At 34.8% G+C, this 18,520-nt stretch overlaps 1 protein-coding gene across 1 annotated transcript in view; it reads right to left on the bottom strand.

Moving 5' to 3' along the window:
* Positions 1-211: 211 nt before the first annotated feature.
* The window catches only part of LOC145695010 (uncharacterized), a 47,200-nt gene continuing 28,891 nt past the window's right edge, over positions 212-18,520 (bottom strand). Inside the window, exons 2-3 of the mRNA XM_081771836.1 lie at positions 6,321-6,537; positions 212-529 (exon numbers count right to left, since the gene is read on the bottom strand). Of these exons, the coding sequence (XP_081627962.1) occupies positions 297-529; positions 6,321-6,537 (450 nt within the window). The 3' untranslated portion in view covers positions 212-296. The remainder of the gene's footprint in view (positions 530-6,320; positions 6,538-18,520) is intronic.

Raw genomic sequence — 18,520 nt, 5'->3', positions numbered from 1 at the left:
ATAATTTTATGCTTTTAAATATACCTCTGGAACATGGGCGCCCGAAGGGGGTGGGGGGGGGGTCCTGGCTCACGAAAATATATTAAATTTCTTAAGATTTTCATACCAAACGTAATATAGCAACCAGGGAGATGTCCCCTAGAAAATTTTCTTCGAGCGCCTCCATGCTCTGTACAAATGACTTTGCAGTGATATTAGCAAAGCAAAATAATACTGCTAACATAGATATATTATCACCAATTTGTCCATACAATTAAAAATTAGAGATGATGTTTTTCATACATTCCACTATTTGTTTAAAACTTATATGTGCAATTCTCCGAATGAATTTCATACATATCACCATATTCTACTCCAATCTTTTCAAGAACCTCTTCGATCATTTGATGATCGTGATTATCTAGAGTTGCATCGATTCGCCTATATACTTCTGTCCATCTGTCTTTCCGGGTTCCACTGCGATATTTCATACAAAGGTTCGTCACCATATATTTCGTAGGATCCGCCTTCAACACTCGGAATATATTCTCTGAAAAAGAAAGAACATTAAATTGACAAACAAATAATTAAAAAGTTACCAAAATTTATAACAAATATGGTATGTTGTTTAAAGTTTTCACTGATGCTAAATGAGATTATCATATTTGGGATAAGCCGTTCTACACGCTCCCGTATAACCAGATTAGTTTTCATCCTATCCTCTAACTTGAATTGTTGAAGAATATACACTACCGTTTCTGAAAATCGCAACAGGTAAATAGAATGGCCTGAATGACACCAAACTCGAGGGATTAGTAGAGCAACGTACCAAGCCATAAGTGATTAAGTTTGCTGAGAAATGGCAAGCGGATAGATGCAGTAGCGCTGTCTCTTTTGATAGCGTTATGCTCTTGTGTGTGGTAGTGTTACGCCACGATTAATCAGTGAAGACCCGTCGAACGAAGTAGAAACATGAAAATAAGTACTAGTTATCATCGTCGACATCAAAGAACGCAATATCTGCATGTGAGTGACTTCAAACGGGCTAAAATGATCGGTCTCCGAGAAACATACCGTGACATTTTGACTTGCAGGAAGCACTCTGTTACGAAAGTGGATAGAAGGGAAAGTGCGAAGTTCGAAGCAGAAAGTGCAAGCAAATGCGACCACCAAATGCAACAACAGGACATGATCATCATCATATCTGAATGGCGGTAACGGACCATACATCTTCGTTCACAGTTTTGGCTCATCACTGGAAATCTATCTATATAACGGATCTGGACCTGCGTGTGTCAAGGGTTGTTATCTGTTCTACAAACAAACAACACAAATAATACGACCTTCACAGTTATCTAACAATTTTGGATAGATACAGAAAGTCTTGGAACTTCCTGAGAGTCCAGCAACCAAAGGTAAAGTATGCAATTGCATCAAAACTAAGATAAATTTCAAGTTTACAATCTATAGTCGGTATCCTTATGTGACAAAATCAAGTGTTTTGAATTATGCCAGAGTTACAAATTGAATATATGTACGTTGCTGAAAAGAAAATTTGTTACAGACTGTGGTGTCATTCAAATCATTTAACAAGGAACCAACCGGTTCTATGATTCGTATAGAAACTTGACTTAGTGTTAACACTATTGCTATATTATTCCAATGATACTGCTAACAGTAAGGATACCAAATCTCACAATTTTGTGCAATGTTTTGTAATTTACGTTTCTATTGTCCTCGTAAAAGAATTTCTTCCATTTTCTTCATAACTAAGGCCCGGGAGTTTATGTTATATAATATGCTTATTTTACATGGAAATCGGATAATGAGATGCAATCTTCACGTATCAGGCGAAAACCAGCTGAAACAAGCAAAGTTGATAGGACATATTTTGGAATATTTTCCACATTTTCCAATTTGGAAACACATTTTTTTTCACTTTTCTAATGATAAGACATATTTTCATACAGTGCGCTCCACGAATAACACTAAGGTCATTCTCCTGAAGAAACCAAGGCATATAGAAACGTGAAATCTTTAGTAACCTTCAAGGGACATAAAAGACAACATTATGCTGATATGGAGAACCGCCCATGAGGTGCACTACAAAATTTTAAATAGCAACTCTCACCGTGTGGTATCTCGTTTGAAAGGTAATCACGTATAGAGACCAATTTTGGAAACTACATGTCGCTAGCTTGTTCCATCCAACATGGCGGCCATCCGTAAAATACGGTCGAAGTACGTTCCACACATAACACTAAGGAATATCTCCTGAAGAAACCAAGGCAGATAGAAACATGAAACCTTTTGTAACCTTCAAGGGACATAAAAGACAATATTATGCTGATAAAGAGAATACCCTAAGAGGGGAGCTTAAGGGAGTTATGGGGGTAACTATAAAATTTTAAATAACAACCCCATTGTGTGGTACCTCCTTTGAAAGCCAATGACGTGTAGAGACCAGTTCTGGAAACTGATTGTCGCTATCGTGTCTCTATCCATCATAGCTGCCATCTGTAAGTACGGTCGAAGAACTCGTAGTTACCAACCACTCGTAACTCCCTTAGGTCCCCCTCATGGAGGATTTTCCTTAACAGCATAATGTTGTCTTTTGTATCCCTTTAAGGTTACCAAAGGTTCCATGCTCCTATCTACCTTGGTTTCTTCAGGAGGCGGGCCTTAGTGTTATGCGTGGAACGTACTTCGACCCTACTTTACGGATGGCCACCATGTTGGATAGGGACACGAAAGCGATATATAGTTTCCAAAATTGGTCTCTATACGTGATTACCTTTCAAACGAGATACTACACGGTGGGGGTTGCTATTTAAAATTTTGTAGTTACCCCCCGTAACTCTCTTGAGTGCACCTCATAGGGGGCTCTCCATATCAGCATAATGTTGCCTTTAATGTCCCTTGAAGATTACAAAAGGTTTCATGTTTCTATCTGTCTTGGTTTCTGCAGAAGAGGGGCCTTAGTGTTATTCATGGAACGCACTGTATATATTTTGCAATAGGGTCTATACTTGCACAAAATCAATTTTTTTAAAAAGACTTTTTCTTATATGCCTTCTTCCAAAGTAATAAAATCCGCGTTCTCGCTGTGGTTGATATAACTTGCATCAGACTATACGAAACGAATTTGGTTTTCTACCAGGTTAAAATTTAGTACGGGATAAATAATACCGCCTTGCGTTATAATGCCGAAAATCATTTAAAACAAAAATCTCTCTGGTCATTGTTGAACATGCGCACGACAGTCACAACTATTCTTTTTTCTTTACATTTTTCCTTTTAAACAAAAACAAACAAATTAGCATTTTGTGCCTTAAAAGAAATAGTTATTTTTACGTCAGTCAAAATCAATAGTAGTTTTAGCCAGGCATGCAGCGGAACAAGTGTAGAGAAGTAATCTGTTTCGTGAAGTAATCTGTTTCGTTGAAGTTGAAAACATACGTTGCAGAATTTGGGAGCGATGTGTTCTCTATAGATGACAAGATATTGTTCTGTAAATTCTGTGAATCCAGTGTGGGATATTCGAAGAGATCTTCTGCATTGCAACATTTAGATACGACGAAGCATAAAAGAAATGTGTGTAGTAAGAAAGCGAAATCACAAACGCTATTTCAACATGTGACATCGTCCCAAAGGAGTCGAATGTCCTCTTTCTCCAAGGACACGTGTAAAGCATTTATCGCACCTGATATCCCTCTGTGGAAGTTGGAAAACCCTAACCTTTTTGAGTTTTTGGACAAGTACTGCGACAAGGAAATCCCTCACGAATCCACACTTAGGAAGGCCTATGTGGAAAATATCTATAGTGAAACTATGTGTAACATCCGGCAGAAAGTGGAAAATAAAAATTTTTGTATATCGGTGGACAAAACGACAGACTGTTGCAGGTTATGCTTGGTATTTGGGAACCTGAACAGGCTGGGTAAATGTTCCTTGTGCATGTTCAGCAGTTGTAGAAGGTTAACCATTCTACGATCGCTGGCTGTATTGAAAACGAAATGCAGGTGGTTTTTCCAGAAGGCGTTCCTCGTGACAGGCTTCTCGTACTTGTAACGGATGCAGCTAGGTATATGGTGAAAGCAGGAAAGGCCTTGAAAGTTCTATATCCCAAAATGATCCACATTACCTGTCTGGCACACGGAATCCACAAACTATGTGAAGAAATTAGAGCAAAATATCCCATCGTAGATCTCTTTGTGTCAAACATGAAGACAATTTTCTTGAAGTGTCCATCACGACGCCAGGCCCTAAAGGAGGCTGCCCCGGATATTGCTTTGCCACCACTGCCGGTGGTGACATGGTGAGGAATATGGCTTAAAGCAATTCAATATTACTGCGCCAATAGGCCTATTCTTGCCAAAATAGTTGCTGGATTTCAAACTGAAGATGCAGCATGTATTAGTGTTGTTCAAGAATTGCTTAATAATACCCTATTAAATGCAAAGATGATATTGTTTACATTTCTGAAAAATTTTGGGTTTCTGGTGTCATCCATTGAGCGATGGAGACAAATGGTCTCAGTGTGCAAGACTGTCTTGGAACCGTAGAAGACGTTAGAACAAAGTTGTAAACAGCAAAGGGATCAAGAGCAGATTTGGTGAAAGACAAGTTCACTGCCATCCTGAACGATAATTTTGGATATGACACTTTCACCAAGTGGTGACGGAGAATTAACTCTTAACAATGTTTTAGAAGATTTAATGTCTACAAATACAGTATGTTTGAGGTTTGCTCCTTTGACTTCGTGCTATGTGGAACGTACATTCTCACGCTACAAGTCGCTGCTTGTAGATAATAGGCGAAATTTCACAGAAGAGAAACTGAAGAATGTCTTCGTACCACAATGCAATGCTTAAAATTACTTTTGCCTATTGATTTGTCCGATCTTTATTTTTCATTTTCAAGTGTATAGCATAGTATGACATTGAAATATATACATTCTCTCCGTTTGTGTGTATGTGTGTGTGTTCAACTAAAAGAAACTGAAATCAAAAGTTCTAGAGATTCGTTGCAAGCTGTTCAAATTAACACAAAAAACCTTCTATAATTGTTTTATTGAAAAATTATCTTTTTTATAACCGTAAGCTAAGTAAAATAAATCATTAAAAAATACGATAGAACTTTCCTTTAAAAATCTGTTTAGAGATACAATTGGAAAATGTTCCCTTTGTAGCTGTCAACTAAGCTCAAATAAAACATTTAAAAAATAGCAAAAAATGAAACCACAAAATGTACCCTAAAAATAAGTTTGTAAATTAAGTACTCATAGTTTGATTTTTTCTGTGTTTTGAGGAGATGACTTTTTTTTACTTTTTTTTAAAAAAAATTTCGTTTCTTTTTTAAGAAGTTTTTATGACATACTTACATACATATTTTACAGTTTTATAGGACATAAAGTCCCAGACCCTGTTCATAACAGAATAGTTTACTGATAAGGAAACGTAGAAAATAACTAATTTTCTCTTTTAAATCACAATTGAATATCTCTTACTAATTTTAATGTGAAAACGTCCGAAGAAAACAATTTCTTAATGAAAGAAAGTTTGGAAAAATATCTATTAAAGCGGAATGTATTACATCGTATTTCAGAGCTATGATCTTCATTCACACTTTGTATGGAGGATCTCCACAAGACGAGACAAAGTTTCCTCAATAGAAGCAGGAGACGAGACATCTCTATCGCGACACTTTTTCGAAATGAAGCAACTTCAACCTTTGTGTCGTAGAAATACCTAACTTTATGTATATACAATAATTCACAGTAATATATGAATGTTTTTTAGTAATAATTCACTCGCCTTCTTTCGACACACATTCTAACGTTACTAATAATATTTTAAATTACAATATGGCCTACCTGTTAAACTAGAAAACGTATTATCTTTACTTATTAACAAGATATTAGATACAAACATGAAGACTTTTCAAAATGGAAAAATATTTAACAATAGAAATAGCCACTACTAATATTTAACGAAACCATTTCAGTATTCACCTACTAAGACTGGAGAAACACACTATGCAGGAAACACAGTCAAAAATAGCGAACCGTGGGATTTGAACTTAAAATCTTTGAAACAAGAAATGTAACTGTTCATTTAAAGCTTTGAAACAAGAAATGTAACTATTCATTTAAAGCTTTGAAACAAGAAATGTAACTGTTCATTTAAAGCTTTGAAACAAGAAATGTAACTGTTCATTTAAAGCTTTGAAACAAGAAATGTAACTGTTCATTTAAAGCTTTGAAACAAGAAATGTAACTGTTCATTTAAAGCTTATCAAGAAGTTACTTGTTTGTTTATTGTTTAAATAGTTTAACTCACCATAATCTTCATCTTCGTCTTCATCATCTTCTTTTGGAAACATACACTTGTTTCGTCCACTGATTTGGCAATAAGCATAAGCTCTGTAAATCCGACCATCGCCTATGTCCACTGATGCAGTCAATACAGCAGTTGATGTATTGTGAACCCTTATATGTAGCTTGTAGCATTCCAGGAAATTCTCTGTTGCATTCAGAGTTATCCAATCTCCTTGTAGCTATTTACAAAGAATAATAACAAATTAATACGTTTATGTTTCAATTGTTTTTTTAATTATTTAAAACAGATGCTGGAAGCACATAATGATAAAGCAACGAAAAGTTTTCAACAGATGCATCTACAATTCTATCTGTCATCAAACTTTAAGCACACTGACAAGTAAAGGGTCCAAATTGGATGAATCGAGTTGCGGAATGAGACATAGTGTGTCTTATAGAGGATGTGAAAATATGTGCATGTGCAAAGTTATAGCGGTTGAGCACCATAAGAAATGGAGAGGGAGAGAGTCAAAGTTGGTGGGGAAGGCCTATGCTATGTTATAGAAATACATCAAATAAAGTGTTGAGTCGTAACAATAGAGAAAGATAGACAATACAAACAGTAATAGTTTCACATATTGGCAAAAGAAGAATGGGCACAGTAGATCATGAACCTCCGTCGCCATTTTGAAATCTGTGATATTGTTTGAAATGGAAAGGTAATCATGTGATATATCAATTAGGACCAGCATGTTCTCAAAAAGTCAATTATGAACTTTAGTGATCGTTACCTGTACTTATTTGGAAGATTTAGTATCATCTTTAGAGTTATTTACAAAAATTTAGGAGCCTGATACGTATATGTTGAAAATTTGGATTATTACGAAAATACATTCGACTGCAGTAGCCCACTTTTCATCTAGATATCACATGCTACGCTCGTCCAAGTTAGTTTTGCTTACGAAGGTGGACAAAGAAAGCTGAGTGAAAATATAGCAAGTTGTGAAAAAAATAGTGGTCTACATACAGTACGTTATAATTGCATTCCAATCTATCAGATTTTTTTGTGTTATGATCTATATTAGTAAGTATCATTTAACAAAAGGTAGCTATATACATTCCACATTCTTTTCAACCAAAAACGAAAAACAAAGCGGAAACGGTTCTTGCAGACAGTACCGAACAATTCTCTTCGGCACTATATGAAGCAAATCAGAAGTAATGTCATAAATAATAATGCACTAATATACACCTTGGATATCAAATTTCACTGTTAGTTTTCTTGGCTTGTAGATATGTTTAACTTAAATTTGTTTTCATCATAATCCAAACTTTCAACATACTAGTATCAGGCTCCTAAATTTTTGTAAAAAAGCCTAACTATAAAGTTGATCCTAAATCTTCCAAATAAGTACAGATAATGATCACTAAAGTTCATAATTGACTTTTTGAGAACATGCTGGCCCTAATTGATATATCACATGACTACCTTTCCATTTCAAACAATATCACAGATTTCAAAATGCCGGCGGAGGTTCACGATCTACTCTGCCCATTCTTATTTTGCCAATATGTTAAACTATTACTGTTTGTATTGTCTATCTTTCACTATTTTTACGACTCAACACTTTATTTGATGTAATATAGTATAGGCCTTCCCCACCAACTTTGACCCTCCCGCCCTCTCCGTTTCTTATGGCGCTCAGCCGTTATAACTTTGCACATATACATATTTTCACAACCTCTATCAGACGCACTATGTCTCATCCCGCAACTCGATTCATCCATTTAGACCCATTAGGCCTACTTGTGAGTTACAACTTTAAACCCGTATGTCAACACAGAAATGATTTTACTGTTATAGAAACGTATATTCGCCATATTCAGAAACAATTTTTCGTGTGATTAGTATCGTACTAAAGATCTGCCGTGATTATAATTTAAATATTTAGAAGAACGTTTATGACATGTATTTTATTTGCAAAATGCAAGTCACAACTTACCGTCAGGGTTGTTGAAATACATTGTGATTAAAAAAAAAAAAAAAAAAAAAAACCTAGAAAGGAAAAAGGTTCGACAGATACGCTTAATATTCTCTTATTACGTTTTCTGCTAGTGTGTTTGGACAGCCTAGCGGAAAAATCGTTGCCTGCCTCTATTGACATACGAATCAGTTTGTATAACAAAAATTTCCTCAATACGAGAATTATATTCACACGTTAGTCAAATCTTTAATACAACGCAAATCACAGGTAAGATCGTTTGTGAGTTTGACCCATTGTGTCAATATACATTTTCTGGCTGATATTAACAAAAAGAGTGACTATTCTACTGACAATTACAATAGTATAAGTATCACTCTTCTGAGAAATCAAACAACAGTAGACATGACCTACTAGTTAGCGGTTAATATTTTCTTATACAACACATAAATTAATGATGAAAACTTCTGCCAGCGGTATTAAAAGAAAGTATGTACTCAATCAGGTTGGCAACGGACCACATACCTTTTGACGTTAAGTCATGAAGCTGTAAAATATGGTTACTCACAGTTTTTCCGAAAGCTACGCATGACAATTCACTTTCAGATATATTATTTTATTTATCTCAATGTGATCTACTGATTAATAAATGTCTTATCTTTGAACAATGTAATTCTAAAACAATAAAGGAAGTTTACCACCAGTGGATTTTTTTTTCTTGCTAGCCACACACACTCTTTATTTGGGACCCGAAGTTGGTAGAAACTTTGGAAGGAGGTGAATTGTCGTTGAATAAGGACATTTTACATAACTTTGTTACAACATAGACCATTATAACTTTAGGACAGTATACCCTTTGACTATAACCATAAGGAATGAAAATGAGATAGATACGGACAAATAGACGATAATGCCCTAACAGTTCCTCAATATAGTGGTTACAGTAGAACATTAACGAAGATGAAACTATGAGGTACACTTGAGAACATAACACAACACAGGAAAGAGTATTAGAGGTGAAAGCCTGTTTTCATCTGTCCAGGGGCTGCTCTGAACGCAATGGAGATGAGGAGATGCTATAGTGCAACATAAGATGTATTGATGTGTGGAGGAGAGCTTGCAATAAGGAAGTTCTCAAGAAGTTGAAAGTCGGAACTATTTGATGGAAGAACGTAATGGTATAGAGTAAACAGCAGGAAGAGTGGAGTGGAGAGTGTCGTAGAATAATAAAGGGTTTGCAGAGAGGGGCTTCGTGGTGTATGGCATCAAAGAGCAGTGAACGATGGTGGGTCTGGAATCGTATCGTAACACATCGGAGTCCGAGATCTTCTAGATGATAAAGGATGTACGGGAAAGGTGTTTCTCATATAAGTCCGTGTAAGGCTTGGTAATTAATGCCAAAGGAAAGGCGTAGGACGTGGTGCTCTAGAATCTGGAGACGACGGTAACATGTTCCATGTGCGGATAACCAAACTGTAAAAACTGGACGTAAAAAATGCTTTGTATGTGTTAAGAAGTATGTAAGGTTTTGAGGACTCCGGTAGTTCGTATTAGGCATCAGAGCAGGTTAAAATAGGTAATGATGTAGAGACGGAAGTTCTGATCCAAAGTTTGGGCTATAACTTTGAGTTATATCTCACCAATCATACTGTATATTTTTGAGTGGCTAGTATCAGAATGAAAAATTCAATTAGAGTGTACTTCAAGATCACTTTGTGCTGATAGTGCGGCATACATTTTTAGGTTTACAAAAAATCGAGACATTTTATTACCAATTTTCCAGAAACTACGTACAAATATCTACATTCATCCATATCACTTTCTTCAGCACAATCTATTTAAGTAATACCTTTCGATTTTTTTTTGAAGGTATGGTATTTTTCTTTGTTTTTGAAGGTACCCAAATACGATAGCTACGTTCTGTCATTGTCTAGAAAATACACTTGCTTCTTAGAAGCACTTTCTATCATTAACTTATTTCGTGAATCAAAAATACATATTGCAACAGTAAAACTAAAATATTAGAGTAACTGAAAAAAAAAAAAAGTAAAACATCTACCGCCTTATGCAGAGTCGTTTCGACATACGATTAGCGTCATACTAAAGGCCTGAATACTGCAGGAAACATTCGTTAGTCGAACTCTTTAGTGTGGCACTAATCACGCGTCAGAATGACTCTGCATAAGGCCCCTAAATTCTTACTTTTAAACTAAACTTGAGTAATTTTTGTGGTCGGTACCAGAATAAATAAAATTTTAATATTCCACTTGTATCTAACTATCTGTTCTGTTACAGAAATTTTCTCCCCAAGATGTTACCTCCCAAGTGATATGCTATTATTTCGTGTTAATGTCATTTATAGCTTATATACTGTGTTTTATGTATTTATTTCTGTTCAACTGTGTTACTCTGTGGGCGGTTCTAATAATTTATTGCTTTGAGTACACTGTTATTTATGTTGCCATATTTTAACTATTTGGTACTTAAAAAGCAAAGGAAAGTTCTGCAATCACGAACCCTAGAAAGTCCGTGCTCGGATCTGCTAAGTGAAGGACCAGAGGGGAAGGGGATGGCCAAATTTTAAGTAACTGGTTTTAAGTAGCTTTCAAAGTATATTTGTTCAATTTGAGTTAACGTGTTTAACTAAATTTGAAAAAAGAAACTTTTCATGGAATTGTGCTTTTTATTTGTGCATAAAACCGCTTATATATTATATCAAAGAGTGCGGTCAACACAGCATTAGCCTTTAGCCCCAATTTCATCTCCTGATGAATTTGCTCTAACTTGAGTGCAAGCGATAGCGTCGATGCATAGAACACGACTGAAGGAACCAGAGTGGTTACATGCACCGTTCCTACGTTCCAAAGTGTGGGATGCCATGAGATGGCGCCAGTATCGAGACGCAACTGCGAGATCGCCTCTTAACGCCTCGAGGGTATTTATATAAAGTGTGAAGCTATCACGTTATAGTGGTCACAGATATAACTCCATATCGTATTAAACTCGCTGTTGCGAGTCTGGAGTACGTACAGTAGGATGTTGTTCACACATGGCCGCCATTATTTGGTACTTCTCTTACTGCCACAACTATGAGTTTCTTGTGCCCGGTCATCGATAGTCCTGCGTTTCTCTTCGCATTAAAAATACTTCCGATGATGAGGATGTTTCTGATTGAGTTTCATAAACTAAAGTGTCACGTCGATCTCAACCTCGATGTTGGCGCCATCTCGTGGCACCCCACACTTTTGGAACACAATATCTCAAGGACGGTGTATCTGACCACTTTGCTTCCTTCACAGTCCTGTTCTACGCATCGGAAGGGCTAAACCTGGACGCACTCTTTCTTATAATACTATGCAGAAAACCAGTATTACGACTAACACTCGGCAAATTCCATGGAAGCCTAATTGTTTATAAAAAGGAGAAAAGTAACAGTTTTAAAAAGTAATACAAGTTTTAGATATAAAAAAATAAATGAAAGGAATTTTAGGAAAAATAAAGATGGGTAGTATCTATGACCAGGCAGGGAGGTCAAATCGACCTGTACAACATGATTTTTTACCCAAAAAATTCAGTATATTCCAGTTAAATAAAAAGTTAAAACGAATCTTTCATCAAAGAGAACAATCACCCCCCCCCCCCAAAAAAAAAACAGAATCCTGAGTACATATTAATCCATATAAAGTAAATAAAAGAAGTACTTGTTGGCAAAATTTACCCCTCCCCTTTGGTCTACCATCGTACTGTAAGTACTGGATATTCTATAATGTTGTTAGACAATTTTAAAATATGTATCTACTTTTGAGCCAATCAAAATTGTGGTTATTGTGGAATTTTGGCTATGCGTATATTAAGAAATTCTGTTGTTCTGTGAATATAATTTTCATCCGCTATTTTTAGCTTTTGCAAACTACGAACACTGGTGAAAGTTGTATAACCAAATGTTGCAACATATTAAAGTAGTAGGTTCGTAATTGTCAGGAGTATGTGCGTGTGACTGCTAGAGCAAGACGTAATTTGATATTTAATAGTATTTTTTTTACACAAAAAGTAGATAAATATAGCTTTAAACAATCTGTTCCCACAGAACTATCACCTACTATTTGCAACGAATGACACTCCTTTGCGCCATAAAATTTCGTTTATGTCGATTTTCTCGGAAATTATGCATCAGAATATGGCATTTTGTTAAGCTCGATATGATCTATCAGCCATACAGGGTGGCCCAAAAGTAGGTATACACCCCTCCATTCATCTAATATAACATTCTAGTTTATGGGTTTATTTGCTTCGGCTGTTCCGAGCTTAAAGAATAAGCAAAAGGCATTAAGAACAAATAATAAAGAAATTAAGTCTACCTGATGGATAACCTATAAAATGCAATGAGCTGATCAGTGCGGCACTGTATACCTACTTTTGGACCACCCTGTATATACGTTTTATCTTTTGATTATATTGTACACATTTAAGAGTTAATCATAAATTTAGGCTATATGTCAGTAACCACACTATGTACAGTAACGCTGCTGGTATCAATAAAAAGCTTCATAAGTGTATACTTAAGTATCAAATTTGCCTCAATAAGTGGCGTGGTTTTTCACTCAACATCAGTTTTTCGATTTACAAAATACTTTTTTCTTCTCAAATTTTTCAAAAACTAACCAGAACTCCTTCGTGGCTAGGCGGTTAGCGCACGCGTCTTTGAAGTGGGAGGCCCGGGTTCTATTCTCGGCTAGAGCTCATGTGGTTCGAATTCCACGTTTAACTGTAGGTCACGTCTCATATATTCTTGCTGCTGAAAAAGATACTGAACTAGAAATCAAAATCAAATGAGAAAACTATCCATAACTGTAACATTGATTGATGTATAATTTTCTTCTGTTCGGTGATCTTACGATTGGGGTATATCTGATCTTAGAAATTTTCTTGGTTGTTAAAAGCAAATAATATTGTACAATTACGTATATCATTTGTTCTTAAACAATCAGTTTTCATACCAAAAATCTCTTGAAAAATTAATCTTCAAAATGATTTAAACTTAGAAAGTATGGTATTTTGAAAACAAGTATCAAAATAGCTGATAATACAAAATTCTTGCTATCACTTCACACCGGACTAATACAAGACAGAGGGAACACAAGAATGTTCAATGTTACTAACATGCTGAAATATATAAGTGTTTCCATTATTTTGATAATATCTGTACCTTTCAATAGAAACCATTAGGTATATTGTTTCAAAACTACTATTGATGATAGTTATGATCGGTGATTCACATGCTGCTGGTAATTTTACGAATCCAATAATGGTAATAATCGTTAGAGAATATTTAAGTGTATATTTAGTTCGTTATTTCGGTTGTTTAACAAGAAGACAGTGTTTCAGTAAGGGCAAGAAAAGCTAAAAAAAAATAAATAAAATAAAATAAAATAAATAAAATAAAATAAAAAAAATTAAAAAATTATGAAAGAAAGAAGTGTGGTTTTTAAACGAGGTGATGATCTGATTTTTTTTTTTTTTTTTTTAAAGTAAGACTACACATGAGTGCACATAAGAAAATGTATTAGCTTAAAGAAGGAAAGAAAAACTAGTAAGCCGTATTAATATCTATCAAACTCGCACTGGACACATACTGCATCAGTTTTATTTTATACTTTTCAACTTATTGCATAAGGAAACCTTACCCTTTAACCTGTACGATAAAGCTTACCATATAGATGACCTCGTAGTCACTATCTCTGTTTAAATGAATCCAATAATTAATTTTTTACATAATAATTTGCGTATAATTAATTACGTTTTGAATAGCATACGCTGCAAGCCTTATGTAAATGACAACAAAACACATTGCAATTTGATATTTAATAAATTCATATTAGCGCTAAATAAAATTAAGTATATTTTCAATTATGATGCTCTGCAACTTACCTTACACAAGCACAATCTTACCATGGATGCAGTTTACTCAACATATGAAATTGTTAAATTGCTGGCTACCAGAAAAACAAGTGATTCATAAACTTTTCTTAAAGCGCATCTAAGTTTTGAGGTACCTTATAGTGGTACTAGCAAACGAAATAGTTATCAAAATTATTTAAATCAATAATTCGATAAAAGAGGAAAGCCAATGTATGCTTTTCTTACCTTTCTCTTTAAGTTGATGTGTAACAGGAAAAAAAAACTAGGTGTTCAGACTTAACTTTTTAACTTAAGGAATTTTGTTTAACATTTTGGTTACTAAAACTTCCATAGAATAAGGTTGTTAGGGTCTAATATAACCATCGGTTGTTACAAACATGCAATGTTCTTATCCTATTGTCTATAAATGTAAAATAAGAAACAACAATCACGATACCCATAACAGAGGAAAACTTCGAGAAATATGTGACTTACATACATTTGGCAAACCACTGCTTCAAAGGTGGGACAAGGGAAATAAAAATAGCCCACAACTGTGTCTCTATCTTATCATGGGCCTCAGTGCTCTTCATGGTGAAAGGTTGGCCATCTCTGATATAAATAATATATTATCTAAAAGTTATCAGTGTTAACAATTGAAATGATATTCTCCGTGATATATAGAATATCTTCGAAAGAAAAAGAGATAAATATGTTGTAAAACTTCAACATTTCAAGGAAATTTCTATGATCTTAATCTGTAATTAATTAAGATACCTATAGTATTACATTATAGCCTATTAGTATTATTTAGAAAAACGAAACAAATGTTTCTGATTAGTTATGTAACTTGAACTTTCTTTACATTTTGACATGTAAATATTGTAGATGATGTTATTCAAATTACCAAGGTCAATGCTCTTTCAACGCTGTTGTTTTGTTATCTTTGTTCTAAAATGTTGACAGCTTTATTGTGAAACCTTATATTTTTGTGCCTCCTTTGAATGATAACATAGCTACCAAAAAAAAAAAAAAAGTTCTCTGCACCGGACCCCCCCCCCTAAATTTTCACTGGGCTCCTAAAATTCTCACGGTAGGCTTGCAAATGAACTATAATATGGTGATGAACTATAATATGTTTGGGTAGGAACCCCCCTAACTTCTACTGGGTCCCCCCCTACATTTTTGGGCTGGCTACGGGCCTAGTTTGGATTCAACGTATTTTGTTACGCTGAATTCAAATTTCGAAATTCCAGGACGATCGATCGTGTCAATTTTTAATAGACGAAAAACTTTAGCGAATTTTGTTTGGTACGCAAGGCAGCACATACGTTTTTTGCCCATAAAACAAAATCGACATGCTCAATCGTCCTGGGATTTGGAAATTTCGATTACGTGTACCAAAATACGTCTAACCCGTACCTTGGGTTTCGCTGCACAGAACTTTTGATTTTTTTGTATGGCTGCGTTACGCGTATCCTCCCTATCTAAAATCCCTATAAGTTTTTCGCCCATAAAAAAAATTGACACGATCGATCGTCTTGGGTTTTCATTTCTACCTCTGCAGATAAATTCAATTTTGACACGAAGCAATGGTGGGTACAGGACAGCAGAATATAAAAAAAAAGTAAATGAAGAATAAAATCAAATGTTACTAGTGAAAAGAACTTTGAAGCAAAACAATGATGCAAAAATGAATTGCTGGAGCATTACAGTTAAATACAAAATTTCTTCTTATAAGAAATGCAGCCCACCATCCAATTTCTAATCTTCAAATACCGAACACGCTGAAGCATATATTTTATTATCCTAAGTGAAAAGTCTAAATACAAAATTTCTTCTTAATATAAGAAATGCAGCCCATCATCCAATTTCTAATCGTTAAATACCGAACACGTTGAAGCATGTATTTATTCTAAATGAAAAGTCTAAATACAAAATTTCATGTTTCCAAAGTTGCGGAGTTCCAAGATATGAACATCTTATAATAATTGCAATTGTCCACTCCCCTCCTTTCGCATTGACATTCTATAAATCCCTCCTCAGTGGTACGTCAGAAATCTTATTGATTACCAAGTTTAAAGTTTCTTGTTTAAGTTGTTGGGCCTAGTCGTTGCACAGTCAGTGATTATTTCTTTTATATAAAGATTATTCCCCCATACTATCACATTGCTTCCGCATTAACTTAAAGAAAAAAAAATATGCATAAAACGATGAAGTCTTTGCCCTTATAAGATTTCCTTTTCTAAATATTTGAAATTAATGAGCGAAATTATTCGTAGCGGTTACATGCGGAACTGCTTTTTTAAAAGAAAACTATAGTTGTGTTGCTGGACGAAAGATCAACCAATCATATGACACTATCATCTAGAGCAGAAGAGAGAGTCAGACAGCGCGGTTGTAGTTGGATGATGATGATCTAATGCCTTTGAAAGCACTCGACTGTTGCCACGTCACATCAATAAGCAAAAGCCGTACAGCTGTAATTGATTTTGGAATTCAGGAGTGTTAGTTTGTTAAATTTAGTGATGAGCAAATGCAAGACCAAGACCAAGACCTGGGTGGTCTTAGTCTTGCACATCCAGTCTAGGTCTTGGTCTTGTACTGGAATCCTTGGTCTTGGTCTTGCTTGCCAGAGTCTTGCAAGTCTTGCTTTTAACAAATATTATGTTTTTCATAGGCAAATTATACTCTGGATTCGTAAGGGGTAATAAATTATATAATGCACCAATAGTAACGGAAATACAATGTGTGTTTCTAAATGTAATATAGTTTACCTTTGTGTAAGTATGATGATAGTGTAACATAGGCGACGACCTTTATTTTTCTTCAATCGATGCCCACGCTTCACTACTTATAAAATAAATCATATCGTTATCTTTTTATATATTTTTAAAGATCCAATACTCCACTGGTTCCCAAATTGAGGAGACAGCCCCTGAGATGCATGAAAAAAAAATCAAGACGGAACAGATTATTCAAATATCATGAATTGTAAAATTATTTTTACATTCTAAAGACGTCAGATTTTTTTTTTTCAACCACGATTAGCTCATCTTTGTATTGAACAAATTTCCAATTGTTTTACTTATTCCAATATGTACTATACTCAATGGGGCAGAAAGATGCAACGCAAAAGTAATTTTAAAAATGGAGGCTTTCGAAACGTGGGCACCGAGAAAAACGGAGAGAATTATCTGGGATGAACAGAAAACGAATGAAAACGTGTTAGAAATAGTAGTAGTAGGAGAGAAAATAAGAATTTTAGATGTAATTAAGAGGAGGAAGAGGAACTGGTTGGGACATTGGCTGAGGAGGAACTGTATTAGAGGGATGTGCTAGACGGTATGGTGGAAGGAAAGAGAGGGAAGGGGCAAAGGAGACTGTAGTTGAAGAAAAGTATTAAAACAGAAAATTGCTATGTCAAGACGAAGAGACTAGCTTAGAACCACTGTACATAGAAGCTTCTCTGTTGCAGCAAGCGACCTGCCAATAATAGCAGAATAGCTTTGATGATTTTTAGCAATATTGGCCAAAAAAAAAAAAAAGAGAGAGAGAGAGAGAGAAATAAAATAATAATGACTGTAATCAAACCTCTTAATATTTTAGAATAATTTGAGCGAAACCTGAAAACGACTCAACTGTCTGTCTTTTGTGTAAACTCAATTTATATAAATGCTTGTGACCTATATTAGAAATACAAAATAAGCATCAAACTCCAAGTTATTTGAAATAATTGTACAAAATCACTTTCACTTGTAAATATGAATTATTTATTGTTGAATAATTGGCTAAAAGTTAAACTGATATACAATTATTCAGCGTATCCTTCCATGAAATCAAGTTTTCGGTCACATGCACTAAGTTTTGTCAATGTCATGAAAATGTTATTTCGATATTAATTTTATGAGCACACATTAAAAATTTCCAGCGGATGCTTAAGCCTCGAAGCCAAAGCCATACCTAGTGATGGGTAAATTCCCGGGAAGATATTTTTCGGGTATATTCCCGGGAAGATTCCCAAAATGGGAATTTATCCGGGAATTTATGTACAATCAGTAAGAAAATTACATTCTATTACTATATTATGATTTCAAAGTTGAATTAATCTTTATATCACAGCATATTATTACTGTTGTCCACAGAGGATTCTTCAAAATGTATATTCTGAACAGTACTATGTTACTTTATTAACACTTCATTATATTTAGAAAGTACGCATAAATGTATAATTATTTACAATATGTTCTATCAATTAAATATGTGTGAAAAAATTATATAGTAACGGTTTAAATTTATATGTAAGTGGATTTGCTCAACTTGACTCTATTACTGATATTAT

Source organism: Thermobia domestica, chromosome 9 (assembly GCF_964235325.1).
Source record: "Thermobia domestica chromosome 9, izTheDome1.hap1.1, whole genome shotgun sequence".
Classification (NCBI taxonomy): Eukaryota; Metazoa; Arthropoda; class Insecta; order Zygentoma; family Lepismatidae; genus Thermobia; species Thermobia domestica.
Note: the sequence above shows the minus strand (reverse complement) of the source record. Positions and strands in the feature narration are given on the sequence as shown.